Raw genomic sequence first — 24,851 nt, 5'->3', positions numbered from 1 at the left:
TCCTCCGGGACTCAGTCGTTAGGGTTCTGCATGACACTTACCCTCCATGGTGTCAGCAACAGGAGAGTTACTCAGAATGGTGCAATCCGACCCCACCTCCCATGAGAGGCAATGACGGCTAGCATGGCTAAGAAGCTTGCTAACAAACTAGATATGCATCACCTCTTCTAAGGTTACAGTTTTTTGGGGGGAGGGGAAATAAGTGAATCGCTGCATGTTTGGCATTTTTTAAGGAAGTAAAATAACTTGGTAGAAAAGCATCCATAAAATTGTGTTGCTGAGGAGGCCCATGCTAAGGAACAGATGAGCATCTCAATTCTCTGTAGAACGTGCTCTTCCTCAGTTTAAGAATCACCTCGATGGTATAATACCTCTGCCCACCCCCAAATTGCTTTAGTCCTTAAAACTGACCTTTACTATTGGTTAATCTGCATTTATGTTGTGTAAAACGAATAGAATTTGTTTTCATGAGTTTCCATGGCCAGTTCTCTTACCTCCCTAAAACTGCGGTAGTAGTGAAGCCACACAGCTGTGAACTATGAGGGTTTTTGAGATGTTGGCTTCTGCACAGTTCTGCTAGCAGATCCCTTAAACTGATCAGTCTCCATCCCTGGGTTTTCCCTGGCTCTCCCTCTGCCAGTGAATTTGGGTTTCCTTAGAAACCCGATGAGCCATTGACCCTGACGGAAGCCTAGCACAGAATGGAATGTGGACCCAGCATATTTTGTTCCCTCATTTTTATTTGAGCAAAAGAGGAGCTGGAAGGGATCAACTGACCATTTGTTGTGTTTTCTTCGCAGAGTGGCTTCACCCCGCTCCACATAGCTGCTCACTATGGGAACATTAACGTGGCCACGTTGCTGTTAAACCGAGCGGCTGCTGTGGACTTCACCGCGCGGGTGAGTACATGGCAGAGTACCACATCTTCAGAGCATCTCAAAGGACGTTGATGTCTCATTTCCCAGGCTCAGGAGTAGGCGGAGGGCATGGCCCGCCCGTCGTTGAGAAATTGGACTTATTACCTCATCTAACGTATTTCTTGTTATTACATAGACATGCTTGTTTCCTGGAGGGAAGATATACAAAGGATGGGAGTATATGTCGATGGGATGGGTCACAAATAATGAACTCTGACAGAGGAAATACATGTAATTGAAATTCCCGCAGCTGAGAACTATGGGCAGTTCTCCATGTGAAATATTCTAGAAGTGTTAGAAACTGTGCAATTGCATGGATATGGGAGGAGCTCCCAAGGCCCACTACTCCCCTGAGGGAATTGCTATTGGCAGTTGATGGTGACTGGGGGAAGGAGAGACATTTTTCTCTGAGACTGGGGCCACTGTAGGGTTACCCATGTTCCAGTGGATGGCCTCAAACCCATGCGCGCAGGTAGCACTAATTCAACTGAATGCAATATCCTTAAAGGGGGTATGAAGTTGGTGGAGGTATGTATTAGGGCGGTTCAAATAAGTTGGAGGGGGAAGTGAGAGGGTGGTTCTGATCATAATATATTGTATACATGGATGACATTCCCTGTGTTTGTTGTAAGTTTACTATCTGTAAGATGACTTCAATGAAATCATGAAGTAAGAGCCATAATAAAGTGATATCAGCTCATTGTGGAGTCATAAAAAGTTCTGGCCAGAACACGGCCATGTAGCAGCACACCACATCTGAGGCATTTTCTTTGCAGCAAGCTCATCTTCTAGAAGGATCAGGTGAGGTGAGATGGGAATGTAAGGCCAGTACTAGCTGTATATAGCACTAAAAGTAAAATTACCTTTGAGAGAGTTCTAGGTAAGCAGTGCCAGGCCAAGCATTAGACCTCAAGAAGAAAAGCTTAATTCATCCCTGTTTTACAGGCCAGGTAGGCTTAGCCCTGATCCTTGAGCTAGTGTTTAGAGCAGGCAGGATTTCAGACCCAGAAAACTAAATCGCTTACTTCGTCTCCCTCATCTTACTTAAGGCAGGATTTTTTTGTGTAACAGCCTTGGCTGTCCTAGAACTCAATTTGTAGACCAGGCTGGCCTTGAACTCACAAAGTGAGTTCTCTGCCTCTGCCTCCCAAGTGCTGGGATTAAAGGCGTGCAGCACCACCGCCCAACAGTTGGCCAGTCTTCTTATGGTTCATTAGTTTCAGAAAAATTCATGAGCATTCAGGCGGTGCCAACATAGATTTCCACTCTGGCCATCCATTTATTGAAAACCTTTGTTGGTTTGAGTGGTTGGAGAAAGTTGCCACTTGTCACTTGGAGTCCTGCTAGTGGCCCCATTTTGCTCCAAGGCCAACTTTGACTCTCTGAAGGACAACTTCCGAGTACTTGCTTCAGCCAAAGCTAACACCAAAGACCATTTCTGCTTTTATTTGTATAATTCACAGCATAGTCAAAACCTCATTAAGCCACATCTTCTAATTAGGACATTTAGAAAATCCAAGTCAGAATGGCTTTGAAGTTGGCCTCTGCAATCATTGAGAAATTGTCCACTGCTGCTGAAAATAAGTTTAGATGTGAGGGAATGCTTAAGCAAATGAAGAGAAAAATGGCAGTATTGTCACACCCCTTTAGGCAACTCGAGTGTATCCATTCTCCTCCCAGCAATGGCTATGCTCATTATGAGCCTTGATCCTTTATTGATTAAAGATGGAAACCTCAGACCTGTGTGTTAACCTCACATGCATCCCCAAAGTGATGTAAAAATAATTACACTTGCATTGGTGTAAAATAGGCCACGCCTGCTGCTTTTTGCTGAATCCGAAAACCATCCTCAGTAGCCTATCCCAATTGATGAGGCTTCCCAACACCACATGGAAAAGGCTGTGATGCAGTTGGGCTGTATATTATGTTAGGAGCCCTGCACTCTTGCTTCCTCCCAGCAGCCTCTGATTCTCTTTGTTGGCTGTGATGGATGACTGGCTTTGTAGTGCCAGAGAAGCCTCTTTAGAAAGAGCTTGCCCATCTTACATCCCAAATTCCTCGTGACGGCATCATTAGCAGACTCTCATTTTTACTAAGGTCTCTCCCTGCCTAAATTCAGAGGTGTCTTCCGTCATGGTTCCCTCTAAAATGAAGCAGGTAAAAGTGGCAATTAGGGTTACCTTCACTCTGCTCAGTGTAGTAAAGGGGGAGATTTTGGTTTCATTGGCTAAGAACTGGCTGCAAATTATAACCAAAAATCACAGATTGAGAAGCAGGTGTGGATGGTGGTGTAGGAGATATTTAGAGGTAAAATACCAAACCACAGGAAGCTCCCTTTGTCCTTTGGGGAGGAGATTAGGGTTCTGTTTTCTTACTGTGACTGAGCATGGTAGAGGATTGAACTGTTGAAGGTTTAGGCTGGAACCCATTGGCAGCACCGTAGGCTGGGGAGGGACACAGAGAGCAGATGTAACCTAGTAAAAATGCCGGCAAGTAGGAGCCAGGCAGCACCTGCAGGTGTAGATGTTTCTGAAACAGATGAGGGACAGAAACAAAGCAGTATGACCAAGGAGAAGCAAATGTCCACCCCAGCAGCAGTTCCGACAACTCACAGGCAGGACGTGCCCATATTCCAGCATCACGTTTCCCAGACTTGCGTTTTATCAGTTTTGATTTCTGCACTGTGCCTTTGCCCTGTATTTATAAACTGTGACACCATCAGCACTTCTTCTGATATTATCTGCACAGCTCACCCACACCATCCCTGGGTCCCCCACGGGTTGACTGCTAACCGCTGCAGCGCAGTGTCAGCCTTCTGCAGCCTGAACTGAGTCAGCTATGACAGCTTTGACACCCATCGGAATTGACGCGTGACCCTTGCTCTCCTAGCAAATCCTCCCTCTCTTGGGGAAGAGATGGTAACTGAGCCACTCCAGAGGCCCCACTGATTGTCATTCCAGGAAGGAACACTTATGCACTGGGGTGATGATGAAAGGGCAACTCGCATTAAGTGGATATTTGTCAAGTACCTCCCGTTGATTGAAGGAGCACTTCCTGGTCTGACCCCTGAAAGGGTTAGAGATTGGCTCTAGAAGATTCCATGTGGTTTACAGATTAAAACAGACAGAGTAGCTCTAGAGGGATGCAATAGAAAAGGAACGTGTTTGTTGCCAGGTGACTGCGATGAATTGGGGAATAATATAATATAACAAAGGTAGACGTCAAACCTTTAATATACGTAGGTTTGTACATGGAATATGGATATATAAATACATAAATACTTTTATTTTACACATTTTACTAATTAAATTATTGGAAAATTTCATACATATATATATACATGTATATAATATATTGTAAACATTGGTGTGTAAGGATCTCTCTGATATGCTGAGTCCTGCTCATAAATACCAGCAGTGGTATAGCTGGGTCATGTGATAGATCGAATTTTCATTATTTTGAAGACCCTTGGAGCCCAAGCAAGAACCCAGAGCTGTTTACTCCACACCTGGACTGCCAGAGCCATTCATGAGTGTGGCTGATTATAATTTAAACTGAAGTTAAAATGCATATCCCTTGGGCTGAGCATGATACCACACGCAGCAGGAAGAGCCAGGCAGATCTCTGCGAGTTTGAAGTCAGGGTGATATATGTAACCAGTTCCAGCCAGTCGGGGCTACAGTGCGAGACCTTCTCTTAACATTTCATGTCCTGCTTCTCAAGAACATTCCAGGTGTTCAACACTTGCCTAGGGCAAGAGGCTTGTGTAGTAGTACCCAGCACAGATATGTAACACTTTGGGGCTGACAGAGAAGATGAGGGCAAAGCCCCACCCCCACGCCCACCCCCCCACCCCCACCCCTCACCCCCCCACGCCCACCCCCCACCCCCACATCAGAGGCCTGCCTTCCCTAATGTGACACAGTGATCTCTGAATGTCACCTGCCTCTCCAGGAAGGTGTTTGCTCCCTGACGTGTAGGTTTCCACTCTTCACTAGTCTTGGAAAGTCATGTTAACCGTGATTTTGTCCATTTTGCACATTCTGTTGGTTATCTACGCTGTCCGTTATCTACAGCCCTGTGCTTAGCTTCCACGGCGCTGTCTGGAGCTTCTCTCGGCTTCCCAGACATCTCTCCACATTGGCCTCCATGCCGTTGACTTTGGCAAGAGTTTCACCCTCTCCGCCTTCCAGAGCAGAACTCACTGTGCGCAGGGAGTGTGCTGCTTATGGCTGCAGCTTTTTGGAGATGAAAAGCCATTTGTTTCCACAAACCATTCCTCACTGTTCTGGAAACAAGAAGACAGGATCTTTCTGTGGCCAGAGAGCCCTTTGTCTCCCCACTGTGACAAGGCACCTTTGGCATACCAGCATACCAGTGGAGTCACCAGAAGGTTCTGCAGCATTCCGTTCAACTGAGGGCAGGCTATAAGTGTGAGCAGCATCAAGAAATCCCCCGTTTCCTTCCTTTCCTCTCAGGTAGAATTTATGGCAACAATGATTTTAAAGCTATAATTAATTAAGCATGTACTAAATTCCTTCTTCCACATTAGGCTTGTATACTTAATATCTCAAAAAATATGGGAGGACTGAAGTGTAGTAAAAATACATGGAGAGCACCCTCCCGTGCCCTGCTGTACACATGTGAGATTTTGAATTCCTCAAGGTCAAGTCTATGTCTTGTTTATACATCGTGGAGTCTATGGAGTTGATAACTCAGCACCAGGAGAGACTCAGGATAAACTTAGAAAATTCCAGAAAGAATGAAGACATTACTTCTGAGTTTCCTTACCCGTTATATCTGGGCGGATCTTGTTCTCAAGCTCAGTTCTTTCCCAGCTCACCAAACTCCCATTGCTTCAGCCTGAAACGTGTTTAGACTTAGGAGCTGCTCCCCAACCAAGGTCAGCTGCACCGAGGGAAAAAGGATGCCATGAGAGTCAGTGGAATCCCCCCAAGAATGGGACTGGTGAAGGATGAGGTGCTCTGAGCATCACACAATAGATGACCTTGGAAGACCGGACTGCCAAGCCATGGGTGCTGGCATCAGGACCTCAGACTCAGGATGTAAGGGCACAGTTTAGACAACTTCCAGAGGGAGTGTAAAGGGACATCAGCATACTCCAATTAGGAGTGTAGCTGAACCCCTAATGTCTGTTTTAGGGGTTCAGGATTAAGGAGACTGGACTTTGAACAGAATCTTTACATGCATGTGTTTCCCTCAAAATAAGAGTTCATTTTTTGATCAAATAAAAGGAAGTAAAAAGCCACCTGTAACTTCTACTTATTTGCATGTTTATCCTCATAGACATGCCTATTCTTAAAATAGATTTATCTCCAAATGTAGGCTCTACTACATCAAAATGTTGAAAAACATTAAAATGGAAATGAGGATTTGAAAACATTAGTAAAAGAATGTGAGTTATAGGAACATGGCCACTCCACATAGTCCCTACATCCACCATACCTTTGTTGCCATGGTTGTGTTAGCATTTTTATTTTGGAAGGGACAAAATAAGTGAATTTTTGCCAGGCAGGCCGAGGAATCTACCCTTGTGTAGATTATTCTTAAAACTTGCACGCCATCTCAACCTTTCTAAGTCCCATATCCTTGGAGAATCTCTGCATGCTTTCTTTTTAGAAATATATTGATTGTAGATTTATTCACACTTTTGCTGTCTTTCCATATGGTGTAGGATTTATTTGCTCCTCACCCCAAGAGATGAGTTTCTTAGCAGGCAATGTGAAGCAGAAAGAGGAAACGTGTAACCTTGGGCAGATTGCCCTTCACTGTGGCATTGGTCACTGTTATAGTCTGGGGTGGGTCCCTTCATCACCAGGCCTTTTTTATTTTTGGAGACAAGGATTCCCTGCATGTTCCAGGCTGCCCTCAAACTTGTGATTCTCCTGCCTCAGCTTCCCAAGAAGTTGAATCAATGACATGTACCACTCTTCCTCGCCTGACCTACAATTTTGGGGGTTTTGTTTTGTTTTTGTTTGTTTGTTATATTGCGTTTTGTTTTGAGACAGGGTCTTACTGTGGAGTTCTGGCTAGCCTGGATCTCACTATATAGATCAGACTGGCCTTAAACTCACAGAGATCTGCCCATCTCTGTCTCCCAAGTGCTGGGATTAAAGGCATGCACCACCATATCCAGCTATTTAGTTTTTCTAAACAACTAATAGAGAACTTGTCTATCAAACACAGCCCCTTCCACACTGCCCAGCCATCTTGTCTGGCACTGATGGAGATAGCTTTGGGTTTCCCTTCCTCCTTTCACCACAGAGCATAGAGTTTCAAGACTAAGCCGACTGAAGTCCCACTGCTAGATTCCCATAAGGCCTTGCAGTTGACCCTTGGTGCTCTTGCCAGTGGCAACATTGTCATACACACAGTGAGTTCACTAAGAGTTCGTAATACATGGTGACGTCATGACATGTCCATGTTCATCATGCTTGAGATGTGTGGCCAGCACCACGACAGGAGCTCCTCACAGCTTGGTGGTGGTGGCCGTCTCTGTCATCAGGGGAGAATGCACTCGTTCTAAGATAGACTTCCCTCAAGAGCATGGCACATGTCCAGTAGGTAGCCTGGTGGCAACTCTCTGAAAGCACTTCTAATGGTCGGAAATGTCACTTCCAGAATGTACTGGGGTACCGCTTGCTGTGGCCTAGGTCAATACAAGGTCAACCTCCAAGAGGTGATTCAGGGAGCGGGAGAGATGGCTCAACAGTGTAGCGCACTTGCTGCTCTAACAGAGGACCTGGAGAATACCCAAGTCAGGCAGCTCACGACTGAGGCTCCAGGGGATCTGATGCCCCCTTCTGGCCCCAGCACCCACATATACAGAGATGCACACGTGATAAAATAAATCTTCAATTAAAATAAAAAAGAAATTAGTCATATGTCATAGCTTGGGGAAGGAAGAACTCCAATAATGAACAAAAAAAGTGACAGAAATTGAAAGGCATTCCTCTCCCATTTCCCCTAGAACTTCAGTCCATTTGCGGAGAGTGTTTCTCGATGACCTGAATAAATCCTATTTTGAAATCCTGCAAATCAAAAATTCTATTAAGGTCGGAGTCAGCGGAGCTTAGCTTTCCTCATTTGCACTTAAAAAAAAAAAAAAGAATTATTCTCTAGCTATAGAAATTTCCTTCCTACCAGTTAGCTCGAGGAGCTGTACTGGGCTGCCATGCCCTGGCCTGACCTCCTGCTGAACATTCCAGCACATTTTCCACACTGGCTGTCCTCAGATCGTACTTTTGCTCAGATGTGCCCTCATCCTTTTCTCTGCTACTACAGGCGACCCCCTGGAAATTGGGGGGAAATGGACCCTTCCTTTAGTGATTTGAGGAATATAGGAGGGCAGAGAGGCCCATAAAGGGAATACATTAGCACGTTGCAAAAGCCTGAATCACAGGGTAAGTGCCTCTGGGCCCATGCGTGGTCATTGACTCGGCTCTCCCACTTTGAAGCCAGAGGGTCTATGAAGACAGGTTCAGGAGGGAGATCTGCACGGATTAGCGTAGTTGGAGAGCCTGGTGATGTGACACTTCAGTAGAAACACCGTTACTGGAGTCAGCCAAGGTATGAAAGAGCTCTGAGGTGGAGCACATTCTAGCATAGGCAGTTGGAGGCACAGTAGCACACAGGATTCAAAACCTAAAGGGGAAAGGCAGTGGAGTCTGCAGCTCAGACGCAAGTGTGAATGAGGCTGGAGAAGAGTGGTAGGGCCAATCAGAGCAGTGGCGGCCAGCCTGAGGGCACTGGCCTGGGGCCCACAGATGGAAGGGAGGCATTGCCGGTCTGTATGGGGAAGCTACGATAGACGTGTTCTTGAGCAGTGTAAGGTGTGTGGAAGGGATGCTAGGCTTGGATGGGAGCTCTTGCTGTCCCCGGTCACCTGTGGAAAAGGGTTGTGGGTGAGGCATGGCCGACGCTGGGTGCATTTTCCTCTCTGCAATCCTCCCAAAGCCTCTCAAGGGATGAGGGAGCACCATTCTCCTCGGAAGGTTAGGACTTTTGTTCATTGTTAGCAAATTATTATACTATATATTACACAAAACAAGGGGTTTCGTTATGGCATTTCCATATTTATATATAATGTACTCTGATCTTTTGCACCCTGGAGGCAGTTTTGGTTTTCACAATGCCTAGCATGTGATGACAGAGCTCCTGAGTGGCTCAGCCTCTGTGCATAGGAGGGTCCCCTACAGATGACACACCCAGTAGTCCAGTATCCACAACACAACTGCTCCAACACACTGCGCCAACCACCTATGTAGAGCCGTGCCGTGGAGTGGGGCCACATCCCAGGATGGGCAGAGGGAGGGTCTAGAAATTGATGCTCACCATGAGATTGCTCCTTTTGGGACACCAAACAGCCCCCGAGAGCATCTCTAAGTTCTCCCACTACAGGGACTTTGCCAAGAGGTGGAAGAAACTCATACTGAATTCTAACCATCTTGGTTCCTCTGTTGTTGAACAGCAGGTGCAGTAGTGAGTGTGCCACGTAGTACTCCACTTACAGCTCTTAATGAAGCCATGAGTGATGGAGACGATTTCCAGTTTATACCAGGAAGCTAGGAAGTAACTGTGGGCACATGATGCTGAAGTTCTTTGGGATAAGAAACAGTAAACTAGGGGGCTGGGAAGATGGCTTAGCCAGGAAAGTGCCTGATGTGCAAGCCTGAGGACATGAGTTTGGATCCCAGAACACATATAAAAAGCCAGGCATGGCAACACTTATCTACAGCCCTGACACTGGAGAAATCGGAAGAGCTTAAGAACTCAATAGCCAACCAGCCAGCCTAGCCGAATCAGTGAAATCTGATCCAAATCTATATTCAGGAAAAGACCCTGGCTCAAAAGTAAATTGGAAAACAATTGAGGAAGATACCTGATGTCAACATCCAGACACACACACACACACACAAACACACACACACACACACACAGGTAGCAATGATCTTGGAAGATTCTGACACTAGAGACCCCATGTGTGCCTGAGTATAGACTTGACACATGCTGCAGGCCATCCCAGAGAAAGCATTCTCTCCTGATGACTGGCAGTTTGTTCTCTGCCAGATGAATTAAATCCATCCCTTATTCTTTGGTAAATCATGTTTCGGAATGAACTCTCCATAACCAGAAATCTGATGACCTCATAACAAAGACATGGAACACACATTTTTGGCAAGACATACAAGACGAGCCTGTCACTACAAGGGGAAAGGCCCAGTAAGTCTTGAGAGTGAAATGGAATTTCCCCATAGTTCATAATTAAAGGTCTCTCGCTGACTCACGAAGGCTGCAGCGGGCACTTTGCCATCCACATTTTTAATAACATGTCCCACGACTCTTCTGATAAGGCAGGATTAGGAAATATTTACCAGGGTCAGGCTGGTAGAGTCTTTATCTACAAGTTGCCCAAAATTGCATCATAGAAATCTTTTAAAATCTCCTTTAAAAAAAAAACAAAACAAAAACTACTGGCTCTTAACCATTACCTTAATGCTTATAGCACTTTAATAGCAACCTAGGTTTACACTGTATTTTACAGCTTACAAAAGGCATGCATATGTAGCATCCCCTTTGAAACCCACAAGAACAAACATTTTTCTGAGGAACCAACTGAAGTCACCAACGAGTCGCTGATCCTAGGTCCTACCAAGAGTAAAGTGGCAGGGCGGGGATCTGAACTCATGCTGTCTTTCTCAAGTCACATGACCTCAGTTCTGGACCATCAGAGCTAGGGCATCCTTTGGGCTGGAGGAGAGTCAGCACAGGACACAGTGTGCTGCAGCCATGCCTAGAAGCTGAGGAGGAGGGTCTGGCTATTGGCGGTGACTGCATCTTGGTCCTTAGGAGAACATATCAGCTCCTAAGGATGAGGAGGGCTCTGCACACTTGCAGGATGAGGTGGATGAGGTCCTTAGGATGAGGAGGACTCTGCAGACTTGCAGAGGCATCTTTTCCTAGCCATGTTTCGGTAGGAGCCACAGAGGCACCATTTTCATTCCTGCATGTATCGAAGACATTAGCAAGTGTCCCATTTATCCAAAGACTGATGGAGGTAAATTACCTCCCCCCCCCCAAAAAAAACCCACTAAGTTTCCAATGAGCTGGGATCCTGGAAATCTTCAAGAGATGATTTACTTTGTAGGGAGAAAAGAAGCAAAAAAATCCCACATGGAAATAAGCTCCAGATTTATCAATGTTGACTGAGTAGTAAGAAAACTTTACCATTCTGATGGCCCTCTGTGTTTTGTATTTCCAGCTGGGGTGGCCCAATGTTAGAAAAGTAGGTTAAATGTTTTATTGAAACCACTGTGTTTATGAGGAGCATCACTGGAAATCTAGCATCTTTAGGCAACTTCACTTAAATTCTGAGATGACTTTCTTCAATATACAGAAAGCAAATTGATTTTAATGGAGTTTTAAACTTTTTAAATTTGACTATTTTATGTGCGTGAGTGTGGTGCCCACGTAGATGTCTGTACCACCTGTGTGCCCAATGTCTATGGAAACCAGAAGAGAGCGTCAGATCCTCTAGAACTGGCGTTAGAAATGGTTGTGAGCCGCTATGGGGAAACTGGGAGTCAAGCCTGGGTCGTCTGGGAGAGCAGCCAGCGTTCAAATATGCCGGGCTATCTCTCCAGCCTCCACTCTACTATTTCATTCTTCAGCATCCTCCCGACCTCACGTTTTCCTGAGTTAAAAGCCTTCATGTCTCTTTTCCTTAGGTTCCTTTACAATCATACAATGTATTTTGACTGTATGCTCCCCATCCCCTCCAGTTTCCCCCATACTGTGACCCCACATCCTCCTCCCAACTCCAGTTTCACATCCTCATTTGTTTGTTTGTTTGTTTCTTCTCATACCACACTGAGTCCAGTTAAAGCTGCCTGTATGTGCATGGGCATAGGGGCACCCACTGGAGCATGGGCAACCTATAAGAGTCCACACTCCTGAAGAAAACGAACACTCCCTCCCTAGCAACCATTAATTGCCAATAGCTCTTAGCTGGGGGTAAGAACTCATGAACCCCTCTCCCCCCAATTGCTCATTTTTTTTATAGAATAACTGGAAATGCAGTTTGAACTATATACAATTAAAAAGCATCAAGGGAGGCAGAGTGGCTGGCACCTGTAATCCTAGCACCTGGAAGGAAGATAAGAAAATCACCATGAGTTCCAGGCCAGCTTGGTCTACAGAGAATGGGAGCATGCCTCTAAAACAGTGGTTCTCAACCTCTTTGGGAGTTAAATGACCCTTTCACAGGGATTGTATATCAGATGTTTACAATTCAGAACAGTATCAAAATTACACTTACTAAGTAGCAATGAAAATAACTTTATGGTTTGGGGAGGGTCACCACAGCATGAGGAACTGTATTCAAAGGTCACAGCATTAGAAAGGTTGAAAACCACCACTCAAAACAACAAGAATGACAAAGACTTGAAATTGTGTGTTGAATATCTATTAAAGTGGCAGTTGTTAGATAAGACACGTGTTTGCACATGTTTGGAGACCAGTGAGCTCTTGTATACACAATAGGAAAGTAAAATCGTCTGGCTACCATGAAAAGAGTGTTTTGTAGCTAGAGTTTTCCTGCCTGGCCCACAGTCAGGACAAATCTCTCTCACCCACCAGTCCCACAGCCGCTCAGACCCAACCAAGTAAACACAGAGACTTATATTGCTTACAAACTGTATGGCCGTGGCAGGTTTCTTGCTAACTGTTCTTATATCTTAAATTAACCCATTTCTATAAATCTATACCTTGCCACGTGGCTCGTGGCTTACCGGCATCTTCACATGCGGCTTGTCATGGTGGCGGCTGGCAGTGTCTCTGACTTAGTCTTCCACTTCCCAGAATTCTTCTCCTCCTTGTCCCACCTATACTTTCTCCTGCCTGACTACTGACCAATCAGTGTTTTATTTACTAACCAATCAGAGCAACACATTTGCCATACAGAACATCCCACAGCAGTGTTTGCTTAGCAGAATTATTGTAGGCACCGTTAATTCCACTTCTGGGTATATGTCCACCCCCACCCTGCAAAGGAAAGCATTATCAGGGGAGATTGTCCACCTGGATTTCTAGCAACATTATTCAGGAAAACCCAGAGGCTGAAGACCCTGGTGTCTAGCGACAGGTAGGTGAATCAGCATGAGGTGATACATATGTGCATTTAGACTGTCACTCAGCCTCAAAAAAGGTTTAAAAAAAAAAAAACTTAACTACACCCTAGATGTAATACAGGGGAGCACCTCCGCTCAGTGAAATGAGCCATCCGAGTAAAGCAAGTACTGAGCGATCACTTCCATGAAATCCCCAGCACAGATACAGAGACAGGGGCAGAATGAACCATGAAGGGTTTCTTCTTAGGTACAGCTCCACTTTTCAAGATGCAAAGAGTTCTGGAGATTGATTGTACCACAGTGGGAACCACCTAAGGCTGCTCAACTATGTAATTTACCACTATGAGTATATTGAAAGTCACTCAGCTAGCAGCAGAGAAGTCCAGCAGGCTGTGAAGTTAGGGAGGAGGGGGACTTGGAATGACGATAGCGGCATCTCCCTTAGTGATAACCTGTCTCATGCATTTTCATCCCCCAGTCATCAATCCTCATTCATTTTAATTTAAATTATATGTAAATTCTGTATTGTCACGGCAAGGTTGGAAATCACCTGCTCTTGCTCTAAGGATAGGTAGAAAGGCACTTGCTTGGAGATGCTCTGAAATGGGTTTGGCTGCCTCCTCCATTGGGTTTTTGTGGGAAAGTTGAGAGAGGAGAAGAAGCTAGGCATTCCTCGGCAGAGGGGGCTCTTTCTTGCCGATCTCTGATATCAACAGCCTGGATACCACACCTTGCTACCAAGGAACAGCACGTGCATTCCATTGGTTACCATATGTGTCTCCAGGTGTGGTGTCTGTCACCCCTCAGCCCGGGTGTCCCAGGCTTTTCTGCTTTGTTCACAACAGCAGAGTCTTGCTGTGACCCTAAATATTCTTTTCCAATACTTCCACATTCATCTTGAGAGCTACCTCATCTAGAACCTTCTGATTTTACCAGGTGACTTCATGCCTGCATTACCTGAAGTTTTTCTATCCAAAATATTTCATAACATCCTTGAGAGGAGCAACAATTTCATATGCTTTGTTTACTGTCTATAAAATAATGAAAAGTGCCCTACCTAGCACTTGTATGCTTCTTAAATGCCAAGCACCATTCTTTTTTATTTCTTTTATTGCATTTAATTGTGTGCATGTATGCAAGCACATGCACACCTGTGTGTATGTATGTAGTGTGTGTATGCACGTGCTCGTGTGTGCATGTGCTCATGCGCTCAGGCATGCTGCAGGCACATGTGGAAGTCAGAAGACAATTTGTGGTCTAATGAAGGAAGTATGAACCTGGGGTCAGGCAAACTGACAAATTAGTCTGAGTTTAAGAGATCATTTACAAAATGAGGATAAACTTGGTATATCTCTTTTTATGGTCATCTTGTATTAAATCAGACAAAAAAAATGAATGTCTTCATTTCCTTCCTCCTTTTTTACATGAATCTCCTTTTTCTTTCTTCCTTCCTTCCTTTTTATTTGGGCGGAGAGGGGGGGCAGGCAGTGTTTCACTCTGTAGCCTAAATTCATTCTATAAACAAAGCTATTCTTGGGCCATAGAGGCCTGCCTTCCTTTCCCTCCCAAGTGCCAGAATTAAAGGTATGCACCTCCACAAATTGTATCTTCTTGCCAGCCCTGTGATGGAGATAGGAGAGGTATCTGTCTGTCACATGGATGTGCACATAAAGTCCCACAGGACAAGGTACATTTCCTCCATCATCAACTGCAGACCTTCCCAACAGGGCAATGGGCACGCTCTGTGTTTTGTTAAGCATTTGGCCAGATAATAGACCCAGAAATTTGAAATAATGAAGCTTGCTCATACCATAAGTCATCCAGATCCTGTTAGTATTTTAAATATTTATATAGCCAATTCTCTTGATTGTGTGTAAGGCCTGTGTGTGTATATGGTTTGATTTTTTTTGTGTGTATGTAGCCACCATATGTAGAAATGATTAGGAAGTAAATGACAGAGAAAGGGAGGCATTAGACAGGGTTCTTTATGCTTTCCTTTTCAGGTTGAGTAGTGATTACATTGAATAATGACATGGAAAAGTTAAATAATAAGGTACTATTGTGCTAGTGATGAAAGTGTGTCTTTTAAGGAAGCCCAGAGGGTTTTGGCGATGGAAAGGGCAATACTGAGAATTGGGAGATGTAGATCTTGGCCAGGACAGAGTTCCGTAAATGACTTAACCACCCTAAGTTTTTTCTCACCTGGCCATTAGATGGAATGAATTCTGATGCCCTTGTCTGTTAAAACACATTGTCAAATGCTAATGTATTCTGTAACATTTTGAATCTACAAAAAAAAAAAAAAAATTCCTTGGTAAAAGCCAAAAAGCATTCTATTAATATGCTAATTCATACTTAAGCAAAATCTGCTTTGGTTTGTACAAAATTCCTATCAAGCTGGCTTTGCAGGCCACTCCTGTAATCGCAGCACTTGGGTAGGAGGTTGAGGAGTTCAAAGTCATCCTCAGCTACATGGGAAATCACTGTCTCAAAGACAAATCCCATCAGATCAAAAACTCTAGCTCTCTTGAGTTTGTTTCTCTGTATTTCCGTCTAGATTTTTTATCATAGGTAACATAGATCTTCAGCCACCGTGAATTTTATGCATTAAAGGAAAAAAAATAGCAATACACATTCAGGTTCAGTAGCTTCCTGGGCTAGCAGTTTCCCTCAAAGCTCAGATATGAAGGATGTTGCTGAGCAGGTAAAACTGAAGTATGCCTGACCGAGTAAAGAACACAGATGGTGGGAGCTGAGATAGAGGGGGTGTTGGTGGGGCAGATTAGGGTGTATTAAAATGTCCCTGCTTTTCCGCTGTGCCCTGTGCCAATGCCCAAGGCTATTATTTTTAGAAAGGATGCATAAGGCATTTGCAGTCTTCACCTGAGTGACAAGTGACTCCTTGGGCCAGCATGTGTGGGGCCCTTTGGAAATGCATGTGTGTGCATATACACATGTACAGGGGCTTTGTGTACTCCTTCTATATCTTACATATTATGTAATTGTGTAGCCTACTTCCTATGTTATCAGTTTCTCAGTATCCTTTCAAATATCTTATCACTTTCCATAGAATGTAAGAGTCCAATAGCAGGTTAGCTCTAATGTCTATGACTCTGTGGGTTTGTGTCCTACATTCTTGTGTGCACCATAAAGCCCACAATCACTCTTGTTGTTTTTACTTTCTATGATAACATACTTCTTGCATTTACCTCCATTCTTGCCATTCCCAGAGCCCCTCCTCACTTCGTAGGGGTCTAATTTTCCGTGAGGTACCCATGCTCTTATTGTCTTGGAGACATCCTCTTCTGTTTCCCTGTTTGAGGTCTGTTAGTAATAGTGATGTCCTTTGCCCTCTGATGGCCCACAATTCACTTTCATTTTCAGCAATCTGACTGGGTCTCACCCTACAATCTGTTGTTGTTGGGGTGCTCAGTGGCCCTTGTGCTTCTAGAGTTTGTGGTTTCATTTCTTGTGTGACTATGGGCACGTTCTCCACCTTTGAGTTTTCTTACATTTCTTGCGTCTGACCCTGCCTCTTCTTCTGTGGCTCCTGGCACTCCTTTCTCATTATAGTTTAATGTGAAAATTTTATTAATTGACACATCTTTTAACTTCCCTGGTTCTCTGCCCTGCTGTATGACATCTCCTCATGAGCTTAATCAAAGGCATTTTTCATTTCTGAGATTGTATTTTGCTTATCAAATATTTCCATCTCTTGGCTGAAATCCCATCTGTCTCCCTTAATGAATGTTTTAAGTTAGCGTACCAGGTGTTGGGTTTCGTCATGACATCTTCGTACGTATATGTCTTTATACCTTGTTTTCATCTGTTCCCCTCTATCCCCTCCCCATGTATCCTCTCCTCTCCAGCTGGTTCCCTTTCTTCACAGTCCCTGCTTCCACTTTCCTATTGCCTGTATGCCACAACCTTCTCTATTGTCCACTCCACTAAGGTCTCTTCCACCCCTTCGATGATTCCCCTTCTGAGTTCATGAACTACACGTCTACAATAGACACATATGCGCATTTTTAAATTTAGGTCCTGAGCATGAGAGAACGTGAGGTGTTTGTCTTTCTGAATCTGGCTTCTTTTGTTTAGCAGGTTGCATTCATTTTCCTGAAATTGCCCTGATTTCCTTTTTTTTTATTTTTTTTTTTAATTGCTGTATAAAATTCCATTGTGGGGGTTGAGGAGATGTCAGTGGGTAAAAGTGCTGACTTTTGATCCTCAGTACCTACCTAAAAGCCAGACACAGTACTCCTGCATCTCTAATCCTAGTGTACCCCTACAGGGAGATAGAGACAGAAGCAGAAGACTCCCCAGAAGCTCACAGGCTATGTGTGAGCTCACACGGGGGGGGGGGGGGGGGTAGGGGGGGCGGGGGAGGGAACTATCTCAAACAAGGCAGAAAGGAGAGGCCCAACACCTGAATGTTGTCCTTTAAACCACCACACACACACACACACACACACACACACACACACACACACACACGCACATACATACACATGTTTGAATGCACACACAACACACATACATGCATGCACTTGCACACACACACACACACACACACACACACACATGTGCGTTCACCTATGCGGTAATGCACTCTTGAATCCACAGAGATGAACAAGCGCACACCACACACTCACACACACACACACAGATTCCACTGTGTGCCTGTACTTCATTCTCTTAAGCTCTTCCTCTGCTGATGGACACCTGGGCTCATTCTTCAATGTGGCTGTCGTGAGGGCAGCTATGAACGGGGCTGTGCAAGCATCTCTGTGGTGTGTTGACTGCAGTCCTTTGGCTGAATCCCACATGGTGCACCTGGACCATATGGTAGTTCTGGCTTTTGATTTTCGAGAAACCTCCAAACTGATTTCCATAGTTGATAGACAACCTTACACTCCCCCTAGCAGTACATAAGGGTTCCTCTTCCTTCCTGGTGTTCATTGTTATTCATTCAGTAAAGACAGCCCTTCTGAATGGGTTGAGATAGAGTCTCAAAGCAGTCTGAATTTTCCCTGCTGGGCTAAGAATGTTGAACACAGAGCTGGAGAGATGACTCCGGAGTTTAAGAGCAGATGTGAGAAACAGCCAGGTCATCAGGGATGGAGCAGAGCTTCCACTTGACCTGGTCCTCAGATTCCTCCAATGGAGACTTTATTTGCCTTTTGCTTAGACTCAAAAACACTCCACTTGTGGTCAGCCCTCCCGCTCAACTGTCTCGGGACACCAGCAGTGCAGTAGAATTCTCTCACTCTGTTGGCTGCTGTTGCTTGTCGCTCTGTGCTACGCTCTGCTGAGACCGAGGGGCGGGGTCGTTCCCTCTGGTCCAGGCTGTGGTCAGGAGTATGTCCTGCCTTGAGGCTGGCACATTTGGGGCCTTTCTTCTACAGCACTCAAACTCTCCTTCTATCAGCAGCAGTATGGCGGCTCTTCATGCCGGCTCGCACCCCAGCAAGCTTGTACCAACTGACCCCAGTACTTGTGCCCCAGTAGTAAGCATGGGCTCCTAGAAACAAGGCTTTCAGCCTCAGACATCATCTGGCTCTTTCAGTGGGCTGCTGTTGGTTCACAGTAGAAACACAGTTCCTGCCCTGCTCATGGGAAGGCGTGAGACCTCCTCAACTGAAGAATCGATAGGCAAATACCCATTGACTCCTCCTCGGGAGTTCCTTCCCTCTTGATTTGTCTGGTTTTCAGGAGCAGCTACTATAGGATCCAGGAATAACAAGTGACCTGGTGCCTGTCAATTGGGAGGTTTTTGACACTTGAGAAGCAGAAGCATTCTGATTCCTACCTCAGAATTCCACAGCAAAAGGATCTGTGGAAAGAATTGTGATTCCCAACCCTGCCACCAGTGAACTATTTCTTAATTGGCAAATGACCACGCAGGTCCTTGTCTTATCTTGACCTGAGTGGGGTTACTTTTGTGCTATCCGGCAGATTGTGGCAAGGATTAAAATGGAGCTATAGATTTGCAAGCTGTGTGTGAGAGTGTGTGTGTGTGTGTGTGTGTGTGTGTGTGTGTGTCCATGCACATGCATCCGTTTGATGTGTGTTTGTGTATGTGCACATACAGTGTACATGTGCACTGTGCCGAACAATCTCAAGGCCAGAGGTCAACCTCAAGTTTCATCCTCCTTGTTTGTTTGAGGCAGAGTCTCTCACTGAGACCTGAGAATTGCAAATTGGGCTAGACTGGCTGGCCAGCTAGCCCCAAGTCTGTCTGTCTCTGCCTCCCAGTGCTGGGATTAAAGTGTGTGCCACTGCACCCAGCTTTTTTACAGGGGTTCAGGTCCTCTTGCAAGCACCTGAGCTTGCTCCTTGGTTCCCTTTATAATAAATACCTTTGAAGAGTTTTAGAAATGTAAAGCCTGCCTCTAGCAAAAGTCCAGGGCATTAGGATTCAAGTCCCCTTCCGCCATCTACTCATCTGTGCAGGGGAAAACAGAATACGGAAGAGAGTATGGGAAAAAGATTCGGGTCTTCACCCTGCCAATCAGCCTGTGTGACAAAGGCTAATGAAAGCCTCGACCCTGGGAAAGCCCTTTCCTTGAAGGAAGGGTAGCACCAGAGTTGGAGTCGGGGCGGGGGCTCACTGAGCTAAGTTTAACTGGTTCATGGATTGCTACTAGCTCAGTGCTCCTCTTGCTGGCTCAGTACTAGACTCATTCACTTGGTGCCGCTGGCTGGACTCAGCAGACAGACCAGAGGAGTCTACACATCAGCAGGGCATACTTCCCTCTCCCTGCCGTCGCTCTCAGCCAAGACCAAAGCCTACCCCAGGCTTGTGACACAGCTTCCCATCCTCCTACAACCCATCCCTCCCAGCGGGAACCTTCAATCCCAAGCCATAGATCTACTACCGAGCCAAGCGAATGAACGCCCTTAGCCATATCAAAACTGATGCTGCTTTTGCAAATAACTTAAAAAAATAAAAAACAAAAAACCAGCCATTCTTGTTTGTAAATTGTGTGTGGCTGCTTTGTGCTGTAGTGGCAGCGGTGAGCAGGTACTTCAGGTGAGGTGTGGTGTAGCCTGCAAAGTACAAGATTCTGCCATCTGGCTCTGCACCTGGGAACTGGGGGTGTAGACCAGTAATAAACTGCATACCTTGTGGGGATTTGGGGTGTATACCAGTAATAGACTGCATACCTTGTGGGGATTTGGGGTGTAGACCAGTAATAGACTGCTTACCAGGCGTGTGCAAGGCCTTGGAATTAATATCACACACACAGACACACACACACACACACACACACACACACACACACACACACACACACACACACACCAGTTTTACCTGCTTCTTTTTTTCCAAAGGTATTTTTCCCTTTATTGCAAATAGAAATTTTTTCACACAGTGTGTTCTGATTATGGTTCCCCCTCCCTCCACTCCTCCCAGTTCCTCCCCACCTCCCTGCCCATCCTCATCCACGGCCTTTCTGTCTCTCCTTAGAAAGTATAAACACAATACCTTAAGCAAGAATAGAAATATACATACAGTATAATGAAGTTAACTTTAAATTTGAAGCAATAAACTAAAATCCATACCAATGTAAAATATTTTGAGATTAACAGTTGTTTTTCGGATTAAAGTGGATTCAATCGTCTACCCTTTTCCCCGTCATTTCTATATCCTCCACTCATGTTCATGCAAGAAACCCTTGGGTCACAAATAAATGCATGGGTCACACAAAGAAGGGAAAAATAAAAATGTGAAGAAATTAAACCCTGTTTCTGGCAGCCATTTCTGCTTATAAGAACTGCAAGGCAGGTTGTAAGTAGCATTGTGAAAACTGACTGAGATTCTACACTAAAAGAGTTTGGAGCCTGGAGTCATGACTGCCTTGCCCAGCACAAGGCCTACATCTTGTGAGATGTACATCACCAACCAAACCAAGAGGGGATCAGTCCAGTCTCTCATGAACAGAAAATGGTCAGTACCTGGTAGCCATGGCATTGCTGTGAGCCTGGTTAACATGTGATCTCATGGGATCCTTATGAACAGCAGGCTGTAAGCTCGTACTACAGTCACCCAGGAATAAGAAACCGACATTGGGGATTGTTTCCAGTGTACGCGTATGCTTCCTTGGTGGTTTAGAAGCAACAGTCGATGATGCATGGGTAAAGGAATTGCTGACAATGTGTGTAAAACACATAGGCACCAGGAGCATGGGAGGCCAAGGCAGGGGACAGGTGTCTCCATCTCAATGAATATGGTCTCTCATTTACAACCCAAGACTCTGGGAAAGCTGTGAGTCCCTGAACATCCCTTCAGCTCAATCTATGGCAAACTCACTATTATCATTCTGCTCAGCAATGCAAAAAAAAAAACCAAAACATAAGAAAACATATTGATTTAAAGATGTAAGATTTGGACCGGGCGTGGTGGTGCATGTCTTTAATCCCAGCACCCAGAAGGCCAAGGCAGGCAGATCGCTGCAAGTTTGAGGCTAGCCAAAGCTATGTGGCGAGACCCTGTCTCAATTAAAAGGAAATGGAATGTAATAGAACAATAAATAAATAATATTTGGGTAGACAAAATTTCACCTCACCCGTCAGTCACCACCAGAAATAAAATGAATAAAGTTTCACCTCATCTCATAGACTGCCTCCCTTCCAATTCCTGAGTCTCATCTGGGGGGAGGGGAATGCTGTTAGCGGGAAAGTAGACTATCTACACTCGGAGAAAGGAGAAAGGGGAACAGAACAAGGCTAGCATTGGTGAGACTCAGGAATCAGTGTTCTGCTTAAGCTGTGTGTGTCCGGCCTGGGTGACCTCTTCTCTGCTTCCCCGCAGAATGACATCACTCCTTTACATGTGGCCTCGAAACGAGGAAACGCGAACATGGTGAAGCTGTTGCTGGACCGGGGTGCGAAGATCGATGCCAAGACCAGGGTAAGTGTCCTGCCTGGCACAGGCCTGTGTGACCCTTCCGGAAGGAGAGATCCTCACCTGGTGCCTGCACTGTGGGCGGGGGTGGGGTGGGGGGGAAATGCTGCTTTATTTCTGATTGATTTGTTGTTGTCCTCTCTTAGAAAATGATTCCCATTTATATACTGCCTGTGTGTGTTCCCATGGCCTCTGGCTTTAACTAAAGAGCGAGGGCTCAAGTCTATTGGTTTCACCAAGTTAAACCTTCAAGAATTACTCGACATTCAAAGTTGAACTCTTGTCCGTTTGATGTGAAATCTGACAGCTTTTCTGCTGAAAATTTTATTTGGACTTCTCTGATACTTGGTGGGAATCTAAAATGGCATATAACATGGACTTCCCACAAGAAATTAAAAACAGGATGGGCACTTCTAGGTATACATGGAGAGGAATCCAAAGGCATCTCCACTCTTGTGCTTGCTGAACTAGTTTTATAATTGTCAAGATCTAGAGGTAACCCAAGTGTCTACTGATAGATGAAGATGGCCCGGTCAGGAAAACATAAGGACCTGAGTTCAGATTCCCCCGCACCCAAACCTGAGCATGGTGTCACCTGCCTGTAATCTCCTGCTGTGGAGGCAGAGACAGGAGGCTCCTTGGAGCTTGCTGCTCAGCCAGACTAGTCAAATGGATGACCTTCAGGTTCAGTGAGAAATCTTGTCTCATAAAATAAGATGGAGAGTGACTTGAAGACACAATGCCAGCCTTTGGCCTCCATAAACAAGTACACACAGACACATACACACACACACACACACACACATACACACACACACACACACACACACACACACACACACACACACACACATGGAGAGAGAGAGCAATAGCTGAACCTTGAGGTCATAACATTGAATAAAATCAACCAGTTACTAAAGGACAAATACGTATGATTCTAAGGGACTGGCCGTGTAGCTCCCTGCTGAAGTACAGCCTTGGCCTGCCTGAATCTCTGGGTTCAACCCCAGCACCAAGGAAAATGGACCATAGGAATAGAAAATAGAGTGGCAGTTGCCAGGGCAGAGAGGAAAACGAAGTGTTGCTTGGAAATGGAGTATCAGATTAAGAAACAAAATCAAGATAACAAAAGGCCCAAGGACCCGTCGGACCACAATGCAAATATAGTTATTAATACAGTTTTAAAGATGACTCTGAGGATATAATGTATGTATCTTATTACAGTTAAAATGTTTATTAAGCCGGGCGGCGGTGGTGCACGCTTTTAATCCCAGCACTCGGGAGGCAGAGGCAGGCGGATCTCTGTGAGTTCGAGGCCAGCCTGGTCTCCAAAGCGAGTTCCAGGAAAGGCGCAAAGCTACACAGAGAAACCCTGTCTCGAAAAATAAATAAATAAATAAATAAATAAATAAATAAATAAATAAATAAATAAATAAATAAAATGTTTATTAAAAGTTTTCAAAATGCATCAATATGTCTAGAATGATGCATATGATATGTTGTTTTTGTTTTTGTGGAAATGGGGCTGGTGGTGGAGACTGAGCCTGCCCATTGTGTATGCCATCCTGTGCTGTTTATGGGTATAGCACACAGTGTGAGAGCTTCTCAATTAGCCCTTGACTTAGGTAGGCTAGTCAACCTTTCTCTTTAGACGTTTGTCATCTAAAATTAAAAGAACATGCCAGGTGCGGTAGTGCACACCTGTTGCTAGAGTTTTCCTGCCTTGCCCACAGTCAGGACAAATCTCTGTCACCCGCCAGTCCCACAGCCGCTCAGACCCAACCAAGTAAACACAGAGACTTATATTGCTTACAAACTGTATGGCCGTGGCAGGCTTCTTGCTAACTGTGCTTATAGCTTAAATTAGTCCATTTCCATAAATCTATACCTTGCCACGTGGCTGGTGGCTTACCGGCATCTTCACATGCTGCTGGTCATGGCAGCGGCTGCAGTCAGTCCTTCTGCCTTCCTGTCCTTTTATTTCTCCTCTCTGTTAGTCCCGCCTATCCTTCCTGCCTAGCCACAGCTGATCAGGTTTTATTTATTGATCAATCAGAACAACTTGACATACAGACCATCCCCCAGCACAGCCAAGTGCAGACCATCTAAGACACCTGCACTCAGGCCCATGGTCCTAATCATCCTCTATGCGGACCTGCTGGGTAACGCCACAAAGAACCCAAGAAGGGCTCCCACAGGACATACAGAACATCCCACAGCACACACCTTAATCCCAGCACTCAGGAGGCAGAGGCAGGCAGATCTTTGTGAGTTCAAGACCAGCCTGGTCTACAAAGCAAGTTGCACAGGAAAACCCTGTCTCGAAAAATCAACAACAACAAAAATTAAAAGAACTAAGTGCCCACAGTGACCCAGTGTTTGTCAACTGTGCCAGCCTCACATAGGCCAGAAATCCTGTTGCTGAGAGGAAGAAGTGGCCAGGAGCTGCCACTCCTATCCAAAAAGCCATCTCCAATTGTCATCTGCTTACAAAGGAAAGAGTAGTCTTCTCCAGTGGAGTCTCCCTGAGCATATTAACCACAGCTAAGGGCAGACCCCACGACAGCCATCAATGGCCAACACAGAATGAACTCAATGGGATTTTGTAGACCTTTGGTCTCATATCACTTTGTGTGGGCATTTTCTGTCTTCCTGGTCTTTTGCTCGTATATTATGGTTTCCGATTTTGTGCTTTTATGGGTTTGTGTCTAGGTGTTTCTCGTGCCTTCTCTTTGTTACTTTTCTTTATTTTGTTATTATTATTATTATTTGTTTGCTTGTTTGTTTGTTTTCTAAAGAGAGTGGGAAAGAAGGCCTGAAGTTGGATGGGCAGGAAGGTGAGGAGGATCTGGGAGACGTTGGGGGAGAGGAACTATG

At 45.1% G+C, this 24,851-nt stretch overlaps 1 protein-coding gene across 27 annotated transcripts in view; it reads left to right on the top strand.

Annotated features, from left to right (window-relative positions):
* The window catches only part of Ank3 (ankyrin 3), a 612,404-nt gene that overhangs the window by 416,337 nt on the left and 171,216 nt on the right, over positions 1–24,851 (top strand). For all 27 annotated transcript variants that reach the window (XM_076557014.1, XM_076557037.1, XM_076557040.1 and 24 more), the window contains 2 exons: positions 801–899; positions 21,882–21,980. In XM_076557014.1, the coding sequence (XP_076413129.1) occupies positions 801–899; positions 21,882–21,980 (198 nt within the window). The remainder of the gene's footprint in view (positions 1–800; positions 900–21,881; positions 21,981–24,851) is intronic.

The sequence above is a fragment of the Peromyscus maniculatus genome, chromosome 21, assembly GCF_049852395.1.
Source record: "Peromyscus maniculatus bairdii isolate BWxNUB_F1_BW_parent chromosome 21, HU_Pman_BW_mat_3.1, whole genome shotgun sequence".
In the NCBI taxonomy this organism is placed as follows: Eukaryota; Metazoa; Chordata; class Mammalia; order Rodentia; family Cricetidae; genus Peromyscus; species Peromyscus maniculatus.
The sequence above is the reverse complement of the archived record's forward strand: the minus strand, read 5'-3'. Positions and strand labels throughout refer to the sequence as shown.